Source organism: Pyrgilauda ruficollis, unplaced genomic scaffold, assembly GCF_017590135.1.
Source record: "Pyrgilauda ruficollis isolate IOZ18807 unplaced genomic scaffold, ASM1759013v1 scaffold12, whole genome shotgun sequence".
Lineage (NCBI taxonomy): Eukaryota > Metazoa > Chordata > Aves > Passeriformes > Passeridae > Pyrgilauda > Pyrgilauda ruficollis.
In genome coordinates this window covers 4,018,919-4,031,728 of record NW_024510321.1, presented here as the reverse complement: position 1 = coordinate 4,031,728, position 12,810 = coordinate 4,018,919, and the positions used below count along the sequence as shown (strand labels likewise).

General features: G+C 43.7%; 1 protein-coding gene across 2 annotated transcripts in view; it reads left to right on the top strand.

Annotated features, from left to right (window-relative positions):
• The window catches only part of RHEB (Ras homolog, mTORC1 binding), a 38,443-nt gene extending 30,927 nt beyond the window's left edge, over positions 1-7,516 (top strand). The window contains exons 5-8 of one of the 2 annotated variants that reach the window (XM_041486752.1): positions 1,056-1,112; positions 1,213-1,260; positions 1,786-1,867; positions 6,984-7,516. In XM_041486752.1, coding sequence (XP_041342686.1) covers positions 1,056-1,112; positions 1,213-1,260; positions 1,786-1,867; positions 6,984-7,076 — 280 coding nt within the window. In that variant the 3' untranslated portion in view covers positions 7,077-7,516. The remainder of the gene's footprint in view (positions 1-1,055; positions 1,113-1,212; positions 1,261-1,785; positions 1,868-6,983) is intronic. The other variant, XM_041486760.1, reaches the window with a different exon arrangement.
• Positions 7,517-12,810: the final 5,294 nt, after the last annotated feature.

Here is a 12,810-nt window from a genome sequence, read left to right as displayed (position 1 = left end):
TGACAGAAAATCCATCTTAAATGTGGTAGAGTTTATTGTTCTAGAAGGGAGAGGTTTTGCTGCTTTGAATGGTTTTTAGGCACTAGGTCTTTGATTTCTCTGAGCTGGAAGTGTGTTTGAGTGCTGCTCTATTTTTAAGAGTTTCAATTCTAATTGAAATGCAGTGCAAGTCAAGACACTGCCTGTAGCTAGCAACCTCAGAAACGGGAAAAGCTTTGGTCCCTTTTCTGTTGTCTAGTTGCGTGTCTCATCCCTGAGCCTATGCCTCTCTTAAATCCAGGTTGTGTACTTCATGTACCAGCATTTTTTCCATAGTGTAACCAGAGGAGTGTAACATCTGCTCTTCAGTCAACCCCGTTTATAGCTTGTTCTCAAAAGTACTGAATGTCAAATGCAGTGGATTTTGTTAGTGAGCTTTTTGACTTGGTATTCTACAGTACTGCTTCTTAACTCCTGTCATCCAAACTTCACCTGCGTGGTAGAGGAACAGACAAAGAGTATTTGAATAATCACTGTTTCAGTGCCATCTTGCTGATCAGTTTATTCACTTTCCATAGAAAGTTAGAATTTTGGCTCCTTTTGGCTTTTGCATAATAAAACTTAGTAATTATGTATGAACTAAATGTTCGTTAAAAACAATGATGGAGCTTGCCTAACTAATTACTTTTTCCTCCAATTTGCTTTAATTTGACATACTCATCCAGGATTGTTAGACTGCAGCAGTTAAATTTCTCACTGCAGCTACAAACCAGATGAGAGGTGGGAGGGACTTGGGGTGATTCTGTGTTAGATGCATCAGTCCTGGGTAATGTTATTTATTTCTGCAAGTACCATAACTGGGGAGGCTGTAAGGGTAGGCTCAGGCTGGTCTCTGCTGCTGCTGGGACCAGTCTGCTGTTGTTACACGAACGGGTAAGACTTTTCAGCATCTGTGTAGTTGTGCATACATAGAATAAGTTTTAAACACAACCTACATATGCATTTAATTGCTTGTGTATTGGGTATTGAGGATAAACATCAGAGTGCATGTGTGACTTCATCCCTTTATTTTGCAGTTTTGAAGTGATAAAAGTTATCCATGGCAAGTTATTGGATATGGTGGGAAAAGTCCAGTAAGTAGTGACACTTTCATCTCATTTCATTGCAGGCATGTTGCTAGTGCTTTGTTCAGTATACTGTAACTGTTCTGAAGTTCTGAACTTTCTTTCACAGAATACCCATTATGCTGGTTGGAAATAAAAAAGACCTGCATATGGAACGGTATGTGAACTCCAGAATGTGAGAAATGCAAGGCAGCAGCCTGCATTCCTGTGGCTGCAGCGTGCTGGGTTTGTTCTTGGCTTTCCAGAGCTAAAATCAAATTGTAGGTTAAAATAAGTTCCTGGCAAAGGACTTGTGTCCAGAATGTGAACTACGAACCATGAACTTCTGTTGTAATGTTGATTTTTGCTGTGAGGTTCCAGGGACAGTCATTTAACACTCTGGGTTTTTTTCAAAGTAAGTAACAGAAGTGTATTTGTCACAGCAGCAATACCAGATAATGTTACAGACTATGAAAACAAAGCAATACTTTGGATCAACTGCTCTTTTGGCTCACAGAGCAGTTTTACCTGGCCCAGAAGTGCATTTGACAGCAGCCAAAAGCAAATGCTTTGGATCAGACTTCACAAGGCATTCCTATTACAATGCACTTAAGTGCTTTGGTACTCATGAGGTATTTCTTGACAGATCAGATTCCAATTCTTCTGCAAGTTATAAGAAACATATTTTTCTTTCTCTGATCAGGGTGATCAGCTATGAAGAAGGGAAAGCTTTAGCAGAATCCTGGAACGCAGCTTTCTTGGAATCTTCTGCTAAAGAAAATCAGGTAATGGATTTAAGAGTCACTTTATTCAAATAGCAATGTAATGGATGACTCAGAGTTTCACTCAATAAAGGAAGCTAAAATATTTGCATGCACTGTACAGATATTTTGTGTAGATGGAAGCAGAACGGCTGTCTGCACTCAGGTTTATGTACACAAGTTTTTCCCTGCAACTGTCAATGGGAGGAGGAAGTGAAGAACTGAAAGTTCAGCTTCACTGAACACACCAGAACACTTAGTGACAAATTAAACTCACATCCACGGGGTGGGTGGAACAGGGTCTATTACCTTAAACAGGAATCACTGCTGCCAGAGCAGTGAGTTGGTGTCAGAGGATGAACCTCGTGTTTTAAGGTGCTGGGCAGGCTCAGTCTCTCTAATGGGGCAGTAATGATTTTGTTTGATGTTTATGGTCAACAATTCTGCAAGTTACTCGAGTAAAGTTGGATTTTTTCCCTGAAAGAAAAACTTGGATTATATTTTGCCACCAGATATGGAACACTTGGAGTTAGTTTATCAGGATTTCTGTTTCTGGCTAAAACTTGGATTAACCTTGTCAGAACTGGCATGATGGAAGCATGAAATTTCTCCATATCTTCTATGTATACTGGAGAGCTTCAAATGCATACCAAAGGAAATTAAACTGATAGTGTAAAGAACAAATCTGTTTAAAATGTCTGTTCTTGTTTTCCACCCCTTTATTTTAAATAACTTCTGGATTAGGCAAAGCTGTTGCCTGTGCTCTTTTTCATTTGGCACATATTCACAGTGTGCAACACCACAGCAATTCATATCCAGCAGAAGAATATCTTACTGATAACTTTTCTGGAGTTTTTATTGTTCTTGAAGCAAGAAGAAAAAAGTCATGTTTATTTATGTAAAGAAGCTACAAGCTTTGTAGGATGCTTGGTATGTCCTGTGTGTTAACTTGCTGTACTGACAAAGTCCCCTGTACTGCCATGTATTTGTGCTCCTTTATTAAGTTAAGCTGCCAGCTGGAGTTTATATCTCAAATGTGGTACCCTTCAGGGAAATCAAAATGGCAATTGTATGTCAGATTTTCAAAATCCTGTACAAATCCTACCAGAAGAATTCAGAAGTCCTGTGCATTCTGGCTGTCAAAGGTCTTCCTTTCTTCAGGACCCTTCAGAATAGTGATCACCGGTCGCTGTAAATTCCATCCCTCTGGGTTTAGCAGCAGGTTGTTAGAGGCAGGTGCCTGAACACAATTCCTGCTTCATGCCTGCTATATAATACACTTGGTAAATTTGTCCATCTTCAGAAGCCTGGCAGATCAGATGTCACTTCAGAGATGGGTGCCTGCAGCATGCGATCGTCCTGCAGGCTCTCTGGCTTGTTTCCTTTGGAGGCTTGGGACATGTGGAATAAAGTGTGAAAGAGCCTAACATTGGCACTGCTGCCTCAGTCTTCTCACACATCCCCAGCTCTGAAGAGGTGGAAGATTGAGTTTTGAGAGACAAGTGTGGAGTCTGGAGCTGTGGGGTGCTGGGGGAAGAGGAGACACCAGGCATTGTAACATCCCTCCCTGTGAGTTGGACCAGGAGCACTTCTGAACTCGTTTGGGTTTTCTCCTCCAAATCCTAATCTGACAGGATCAAAAGAGCTGATACATAGACTTCTGTCAGAACAGGGCATCTTCTCTTCCTCTGAAGCTGTGTCTGGTCTGGTGGGGGGGAAAGGGGTTTGTTTTGAATTTGGTAACAAGCTGTGTTGTCATTTTCCTGGTACTGACTGTTCACCTTACGTAAGCCAACATTACTGGAAAAAGAAGTCTGTTGGCACTTTCTGCATTGAGGTTCATCCAAATAATCACCTGTACTGGCTTGGTGCTGCAAATGTAACTTGACTATCCAGATTAATTCCAAAATCCTTCCAAAAGTGCTTCAGCTTCTGTTTGCTTAACAGAAAGCTGGTTTATGCTTAAGGCATGAGCTAAACTGGATCAAGGATTTGGAACTTGAGCAGAGAGTTCAAAGCTTCTTGACTGAGGGTATATCTCTTAATTCTCTCTGAAACCAAGCCCATCTGTATGTGGAGGATTTGGAGCAGAAATGTGACAATTTCTGGTATGCTGGTCTGAGATGGGTGGTGTACATGATGTTCTTCATAGTGGTGAGGAGAGGGGGAGTCCCTGATAGCAAAGGCTCTTTCCCCCCTTTCCTATCTTCCTCTTCTATCTTTGCCTCCCCATCCCCCAAAAAATCCTTTTTGGAGCATCTGTGAGAGCCCAAGGAGCATAACCCAGTTATACTGGGCAATTAAAATAGTTCTATAGATTAACTTAAACTATGCCTATTCTGCCAAGAGTTATCAAAAGATAACATGTCCCAGAAGTGGCATGACTTGCAGTAGATGGAAAGTGAGAGAGGCAAAGATTAAAGCTGCAGTGATGATAAATGATAGTGGCTGGCAGGAGTTCTCAAGGTCAGATAGACTTGAGTATGTGCCAGCTCCTCCAGAGCTGGGTGACCTGGTAGGGCTTTGGGAGGAGCCTGCATATCACCAGCACATCAGTCATCAAGGGAAATCCCTGGGCTTTGGGAAGGCAGTCCTGCCACTTAATGGAAAAGACCTCTCTGAGATGATTGCTGGGCTGTTTCTGTCATGTTTTCTCAAGCTGCTTAATTATTACCAGATATGTTGAACTGCTTTGGCTAACTTCAGGAACTTCAAGTTCTTTCTTGTGGAATTCCTTATGCAGCGTCACCTGGGCTGTGGTAGAGTGCTTCATCTTAATCCCAGTGCAATAAAGTCACTCTTGAAAATACAGCCAGAATCCAAAGTGGTCTTAAACCCAGGTGAAGCTGGAAGCCAACTTCTACTGGAAGAATTTAGGAAGTAACAAGCAACTAAATGCAAAATGCATTAGATAAATTGCAAAAGGAGCAAGGAAGTAGCAAAAAAATTTGCTTCTTACCAAAATGGAGCTCTCTTAAAAAGCAGTTGCTTGGTTGTGCTTCTTTTTTCAAGACCAGCTTCATCTTGGAGCTCAGAAGATGCTCTGCTTCGTAAATGCTTCAGAGTAGTTTGGAATTCAGGGATCTGACATGTTTGGACTGGCAAAGGATGGGGGGAAACAAGCCTCTTTTACCTGGCTGTTACTCAGATTCCTGTGCCCAATTCTGTGCTAGGATAAACCAGTAGTGTGAGCAGCTGAGGGTTTCCTCTTTGGAATAATAAAACAGTTGCCAAAGGGTGACTCCAGCACTGTGGGCTGGATTTGGGTGGTTGCACCTTCCTGCTGCCTCCTGGCAGCACATTCCCAACTCCCTGCCCGTGCAGGGAATCTGCCTCCTGAGCTGCCTGTCCTGCTCACACCGAGGGCACATCTGCAGCAGCAGCTGAGCCTCTGGTGTCCCCTGCTCACTGCTGGGCTCTGTGGGCAGCAGGTGTTGCCCAGGCTGGCATCTCTTTGCTTTGCTCGGGGAGAAAGGTGGAGGGAAAAGCCAGATGGCTTCCCGTGGGCTAGGTGTGACCCACATTCCATAATTGCACCATATGGAGGCAGATGCTTATAAAGTCTGGCTGCATCCTTTATTCTTTGTCACAAAACATCTTCCTGTGTTGTGTAAAGGCTCAGTCTAAAACTCCTCAGCACGTTTGAGCTGAATTACAAACTCCAAGGCGTTCGCTGTAGGACAGTAATTAAACCTTCCCAGTGAACACGTATTTTCTGTGAAATGAATTAACAAACCCTGTGAACTCCTACAGTGCTTCAAACAGCACATCTTTGACAGGCAATGTGCAGCTTTTTGGTTGACAGAGTAAGTTGTGGAGGCTTTTTAATGTGTTCTGTGAAACGTGGGCAAAAAGACTTCGTGTATTAAAATGAAACCATTGAAAATTTCAACTCTAAGGAAACAGTGGTGCAGCATGTTTGTAAATCAGTGTATCACCAGGTTTTGATTAAGGGAAGCTCTTCATTAGTGGAAGCAGTTTGATAGCAACTGCAGTCCTGGCTATGGTTCTCCTAAAGTCTTAATTTGCCCAGGAAATGTGTTGTATCATTACTGAACTAAATTAGCCTCTTCTGTCAGGTTCTGTTGGGATTCCAGGAAACTCCATTATATGGAAGAATACCCTATTTTCCAGCTGGTGAAGTACTTTAAATAGTTCCAGAGATCGTACTGTGCACAAACAGTATAAATGTAGGAAACTTTAACATTAAGTCTAATCTTGTTAAGATTGCTGTGGGGCTTCAGTCAATGAGATTAATTTGGAAGTGATCCAGTTAAGAATTACATCTTGTGGAGGTGGAAAAACATCTGTTAAATCAGAATATGTAGCCATAAATCACAGGGTGCTCTTCAGCCTACTGATTAAAACCAACAAAACCCCCTTTCCATCCTCTTTCTAGCATGACTGCTTTTATATAATGAATATATTTTCCTGTGCTGGGAATTGCTGAAGTGGATGGCCAGAGGTTGGATCAAATGTCCAACCATTTCAGGAGACCATTTTCAAGCTGAAGATTCACACACTGAAGCTCTAGTCATGCAGCTCAGGCTATTTAAAATGTAACCCCTTCTCTCTCAGGAGGACTTTATTAAAGGATGTTGCTTAATATTAGTGACAATTCAGCTTGTGCTTTCTGGTAGTGTCACTGTGTCTGATATGGATCTTACTCCTAGGGACAGTGAGGAAATCAGGGGTAGTAAAGTCACCCCTCATACTGAGCTGTGCAAAGTCAGTGTTGAGAGCTGAAAAATCTGCTGCCTTCTGAAATTATTCATTATCTTAAAGATTACTGAGAGCAAACTAATTGGATTATTCTCCAAAGCAGCACAGCATCCAAACCTTCTGTGCTGTCAGCCACTCAGGACAGGCTCACCATGCAAAGTAAGGTGATTACAGTTATTAGCTCTGGTGTGAATCTGGCTCAGTTTGTGCCTGCCCTCCCTGCTGAGGATTGCTGTGGATGGGGGTTTGCACTTTGAAACAAAAATTACTGTGTTTGCCCTCCTCACTTTCGGAATAAGCATTGGATGTGTGTTTAGCTGCTGATGTAGTTGCTAAAACTGCTAACGTTTTTTTAGTTATTCTTTCAGTAAGTGGGCAGCCCCACCTTCCCTCCTAAATGTGTGCTCTCTCTTTGCAGACTGCCGTTGATGTTTTTAAGAGGATAATTTTGGAGGCAGAAAAAATCGATGGGGCAGCTTCACAAGGGAAGTCTTCATGCTCAGTAATGTAATTCCACTGCAGAACCTGAAAACACTGGGAATACATTCTACCTGAAGAAGCAAAACTGCCCATTATCTTTAAGGATAAACTATGCTTCTTTTTTTTTTTTCCTTTTTTTTTTCTTTTTTTTTTTTTTTTTCTTCTGTTAACCTGAAAGATAAACAGTTGGTTTGGAGCCTTTCCCTTCAGATTATGTTAAACTCTGACTCCTGTGCAAATGGCTTCACTTCCATTTTTCAAATTTTAAGCAATCATATTTTCAATTTATATATTGTATTTCTTAATATTATGACCAAGAATTTTACTGGCATTAATTTTTCAGTGTAGTTTGTTGGTTAGAATAATCATCAAAATGATGCATATTGTTACACTACTATTAACTAGGCTTGGATATCAGTGTTTCTTTGTGTTAAATGTATACTTGTAAATAAAATAGCTGCAAACCTTAAATGTTCTGTTTATAATTTTTCGTTGATTACTCCATATCAACTTTTATTTTTTTTTTTTTTGTGAAAAATGTTCACCTGCTGACCTTAAGAGGAGGCGTGAGATCCTTGGAGCCAATGGATTGTTTGACTATTGCTCGGGAAGTTGTTTGCGAGTGATCCCAAACGTTTTTGCTACTGGAACTCCAGGCTGGCCAAGCAGCTCTGCTTTGCTTTGTGCAAAGCAGAGGGAAGGAGAGACAAGTGCCAGCTTTATTTGGAAGTCCTGGGTTTCAGTGAGAACCTGCTCTGTGTTTTTCCTCTGTAACGGCTGAGTAAAGGGTGCGCAGAGCCGCCCCGAGTTCCCGCGCTACGGACTGTTCACGCAGACTTGTGACTGGCAGTGCTGGCAGGATGGAGTGGATTTATCCAGGTCACAAGCGTAGACTTGTTAAGAGAACAAAAATGTCATTTAAAATAAATTGCACGTCCTGAACAAATCGGTGTGGGCTGTTTGTCGTGAATTCCTGTGCTCCTGTTAAGAGGTGAGCGGCCTCCTGCTGCCTGGCCGTGCACAGTCAGGGTTCCTGCACAGCTTTCCCTGACCATCGCCAGGCTTTTCCATGGCTTTTGGACTGGAGGCTTAGCAAGCTGTAATCTCCCAAATCTGGAAACAAACTACTTACAACTACGTATTTAAAAAATTTGCAGTTGACCTACTTTGTATTGAAAAGCAGAACAAAACCCAAAACAAGGCTGATTTGGGGAACAGTTAACTAAATGAAGTGTTTCGCCTGCATTTTTGTGTTCATTTGAAAACTTAATTTCTGACAGGAATACATAGGAAGGGAAAGCTGGAGTGTATTTGCAACCAGAATTAACTTTTACCTTACAGTCTGTGCTAAAAGATACAAATGAAGCATTTTGTTCCTTTATTTTCTTTGTGCAGTTGTTCCCTCCTATGATATAAAAAATTGTCTAAATCTCTTAGCAGTGTACATTGGGAAGCTTGGTATTTGGTCATCATGAGAGTAACTGGTAAAAGAAAAAAAGCCCTTTTTCTCCACTTAGGTATTTCCCAATGTTTCTGAAAACCCATTTTCCATGAATTCACACACCCTTGTGCCAAGCACAGGTTGAGTAGCTGGATGATTGTTATGCATGTTGGATTGCTGGAGTTCAGCAGAGAGTTTGTTCAGGGAAACGAGCCCATGCTTTGATTTTGGACCCAGACTGAGCTGGGGCTGTTTCTGCCCAAGAACCTGCAGCATTGCAGCGAGGGCTGCTTGGCTGGCAGTGGAATGGCTGAGGAGGATGCAGAGCATGGCCTGAGGAGCAGAGCACAGGGTGGTGAAGGTCTGTGATCCTTCAGTGCCCCATCCCCAGCACTGAGGAGCTGTTGCACGACCCGAGGCTGTGGCGTTGTGTCACGGGCACAGCGTCGTGTTCTGCGTCACAGGGTGGAAATTCTGGAGTAGCACAAACCTCAGTGACCACATCTGCTCCATTTTTTTGTCAAACTGGCTGCAGGTGTAATGGCATCAGTCTAACCCCCATAATAGCTGCTGCACTGCTTCTTGAGGCGTGCCAGCTGCTAAGAGTTTTAAAGGAGATGCATGAGGGCATGTGCAATTTAACAGTCTGGGATAACTGAAGTCCTGCCTTGCAGTGGTGAGGCTTTCCAGAAGGGCTTGCTTAAAGGCAAGTGCAGATTCTCTGGATGATTTGTGGTGGGAGTTTCTGAGACTTGAAAGGGACATTTCACAAGGCCATGTGTTGATAGGACAAGGGGCAATGGCTTCAAACTGCAAGAGAGTAGGTTTTGAATAATTAATAGGAAGAAATTCTTAAGGGCAGTGATACACTGGAACAGGCTGCCCAGAGTTTGTGGATGCTCCACAAAACCAGGTTGGATGGGGCTCTGAGCAACCTGGTCTAGCAGAAGGTGAACCTGCCCGTGGCAGGAAGGTTGGAACTGGATGGGCTTTTGGGTCCCTTCCAGCCCAAACAATTCATGCACTCAGCACTGAGATGTGTAGTGCTCTTGCATTTTCCATAATAGCTGAAGAATTGAGCTCATCCACATGTTATTCCCTTCCTCTTTCTGCTTCATCCAGTAAAAAATTGAAATTATTCCACTCGTCCAAGCCTTTGTTAATAAGATTTAAAGACCAGCCATGTGCAATAGTCTTGCAGTTCTGCTGAAATGTGTAGTCAAGCTTGATCAGTGAATTCCTCCTCATCCTTGGCTGTACACAGATTTCACTTGGCTTCTCAGGGTGGCACTTCAGCAGCTGGAGTCTAACAGAGGCTGGGGCAGCCTTGTGCTTGCTTGTCCTGAGCTGGCACAGGTTGGGTTCTTCACCCTGAGAGCCCTGAAGGTGAGGATGGGCAATTGTGGAAGTCCTGTTATGTACAGAAACAAAATACTGCTTTGTAGCAAACTGCTGCTTTCCTGGAGTTGATGAATTTATACAGCCTTGTTAAAGTTCTCTGATCCAGGCTAGAAAAATAATTATGTAGACTTAATAACCTTAAGTCACCTTAACTACTCTTAAAGTCATGTTAAGTTATCACTGACTTGATAACTTGATAACACTGATTTATAACGCCCTGGTTTGGAAGTGACTCCTGCCTTGCTTGTGCCCCTGTCCAGCTCCTGCTTTGCTGTGTGAATAATCCTGAGAGCCAGGGCTGGAGCTGCCCATCTCCCAGCCTGCCATGTCTGGAAATGCTCAGGATGAGTAAGGCAGTGGGGCAGGTGAGCTCAGCTGGGGGAGGATGGACTGCAGGTGCTAAATGGAAATTTTAAATTATTTTTCCTGTTGTTTCCATACCTAAACGAAGTTTGTCCCTGCCTGGTTAACTGGATGACAGGGAGTTTGGGGAGTCAGCTCTGGGTCTGTGGGGCCTTCTTTGTTGTGCTTCTTCCCAGCTTCTGTAGAGGGTTGGTGAGTCCATGCTGGAGAAGAAAAAAGCTGGAAAAGTGTTTTCATTGCTGCTGTGTGTCTGCAGTAGCAGTGCTGTCATATCTGGACGAGGTGCAGATGTCCCAGGTGCTGTGTGAGCACGGTGCAGGTGGTGATGATGTGATGTGCCCAGGCTTGCTGGGCTTACCCTGCTAATTAACACAGCTGAGCCTCTCCAGAAGGAGAAATCATCAGCTTCTAATTAGCCCTTATGTAATCAGGACTGCTCATCTTCAGAGCATTTTGCTAATACTGGCTAATCTTCACAACTTCATCTCATATGGTCAATATTGATTGCTCCCCTTTGACAACTGGGGAGGGGGAGTGAAAACCTTTGCACAGATCCCTTCAGCTATTGTGAGTATGCAGAAATGTGGCTAAACTGGTGTGGGTGATGGGTGTCCTTAGCATCCAACTTTTCCTTGGATATCCTGTTTCCCTATTTTTTGAAATACAGTGAAAAATGAAAGGATTTCTCCCCCTAGGCTTTCTGATGCTTTCCAAAATGAAGTCCAGGTCCCATCTCAGTCAGTTGCTGAGGTGTGTGATGAACCCTGGACAGAATATTACTGAAAACAAGACTGTAATTGGCTAAACCTGACCAGCAGGTCCCCTCTCCAAGGTGAGGAGCTGTTTTTCCTAGTAGGAATCTGGCCAGATCCATCATTTTGTGACAGGATTTGCTGAGTGTGAGGAGGCTTTTTGGAGTCCTTACCCCACAAGGGCAACACAAGGTGTTGCTGCCATGGGATGGGTGGTGGGTCAGGGTGTGAGATGGCCACCCTTGGTAGAGATATTCCAGAGATTTTTATGTTGTAGTCCATCCATGCTGAAGGCAACACACTGAACCCAAAGCCTGGCAGCTGATTCCCATTCCAGCAGCAGGTGATGTGTTCTGCCAGTGAGGGTGTGGGTTGGATGTTTTGCAGAGATGCTCTGCAGTCCCCCTGGCAGCTCTGGGAGGCAGCACGTGGTGCACTCAGGTAGAGGAGTGGGTTATCACCAGCAGAAATTGGTACTTGTGGCAGCTGGTCTGAGGTGGGCCAGCAAGCAGCGTGTATTTCACACAGAAACTCTCCCTTGAGTCCTGAGATGGTTTCTCACTCAGGTCTGTTGCTGCTCTGAGGAGTCCCACAGGATGTTCTCATCATTCCCAGCAGCAAGCCAACAATTTTTCCATGGGAAGGAGCAAGACCCATGGTTGTTTCATATTTAACGAGTTCAAAGTATCTCATGCTGAGGTATGTGAAAAATCTATGAGCTTTTCAAAGCAAGGTGGTGTTTTGAAAGACCTGAGCTAGGGATTTTCCGTGCCAGGTGTTAACACTGCTTTGCAAATATTACAGGCTCCTCCAGAAGCTGAAGTGTGACCCTTTCAGAGATGTGGAGCAACTCCTTGGCTGCTGCTCCATTACTGGTTATTTGTGTGGGGCTGTGCCAGCTGTAGGAGGTACCTGTGAGCAGAATGCTCATCCTGCTGAGCCTCTGACAGGGAATATTCCACTCACATATGTGAGGTCACTCCCAAAGATTCACCTCCAGGAGTCACACCCTGCTCAGCTCCCCTGGCTCTGGCCTGGACAATTTGGAGAGCAAATTGTCTCTCACCACTTCATTCCTCAGCCTTGTGGCAGCAAAGGCCAGCAGAGATAGCACAGCCTGGAGCTGCCCTTGTGGACACCAAACCCAATTCCTTCCTCTAAACCAAACCCACAAAAGAATCTCAGATTTTTGGGTTTTGGCTGTTGAAGCCAAATACTCAAGCTTACAAGTTCATTTCCAATGCTTCATCCTTTAAGCAGCCACAGTGGAGGAAAGCTGCCCACAACCCTTTTGCTGTGGGGCTCATGGTCAGATGGACCTGGGCAAGAGCAGGAGGCAAGAATCACTTGCCTGAAATGCTGTTTGTGGCCATAGGCTCCTCAGGCTGCTCTTTTCTCTCTTCCATTGGCAGCCTTTCCATCTTTGGCAAGGAGTTAAATGGCTTTGTCCAGGAATTATGATTTGCCATTCTCCCCTATTCTTTTTTTCCCCATCATTTTGCTTTTTTCTAGAGATTTTTCTTATTTCATATCTTTAACATGGTTTCTCCAAGAAATTAGGATAAAATTGCCACAACCTCTTTCTACCTCTCCTGAAATGGCTTTTGAACCCGTTGGACAATCTCTAAGAAATGTGACAGCTGGGCACAAGTCTCAGATTCAACAAGCTCTTGCACATTGAATTAAATGTCACACCTTAAGAGAAACAGGAAAATCCCCTCATGAGACAGAGCCAGAGGAAACCAGGCTTTTGTGGTTCCATAAAAATCCCCTGAGGCAGTGTTTGCTTCCCTGGGTGCTTTGGAGCA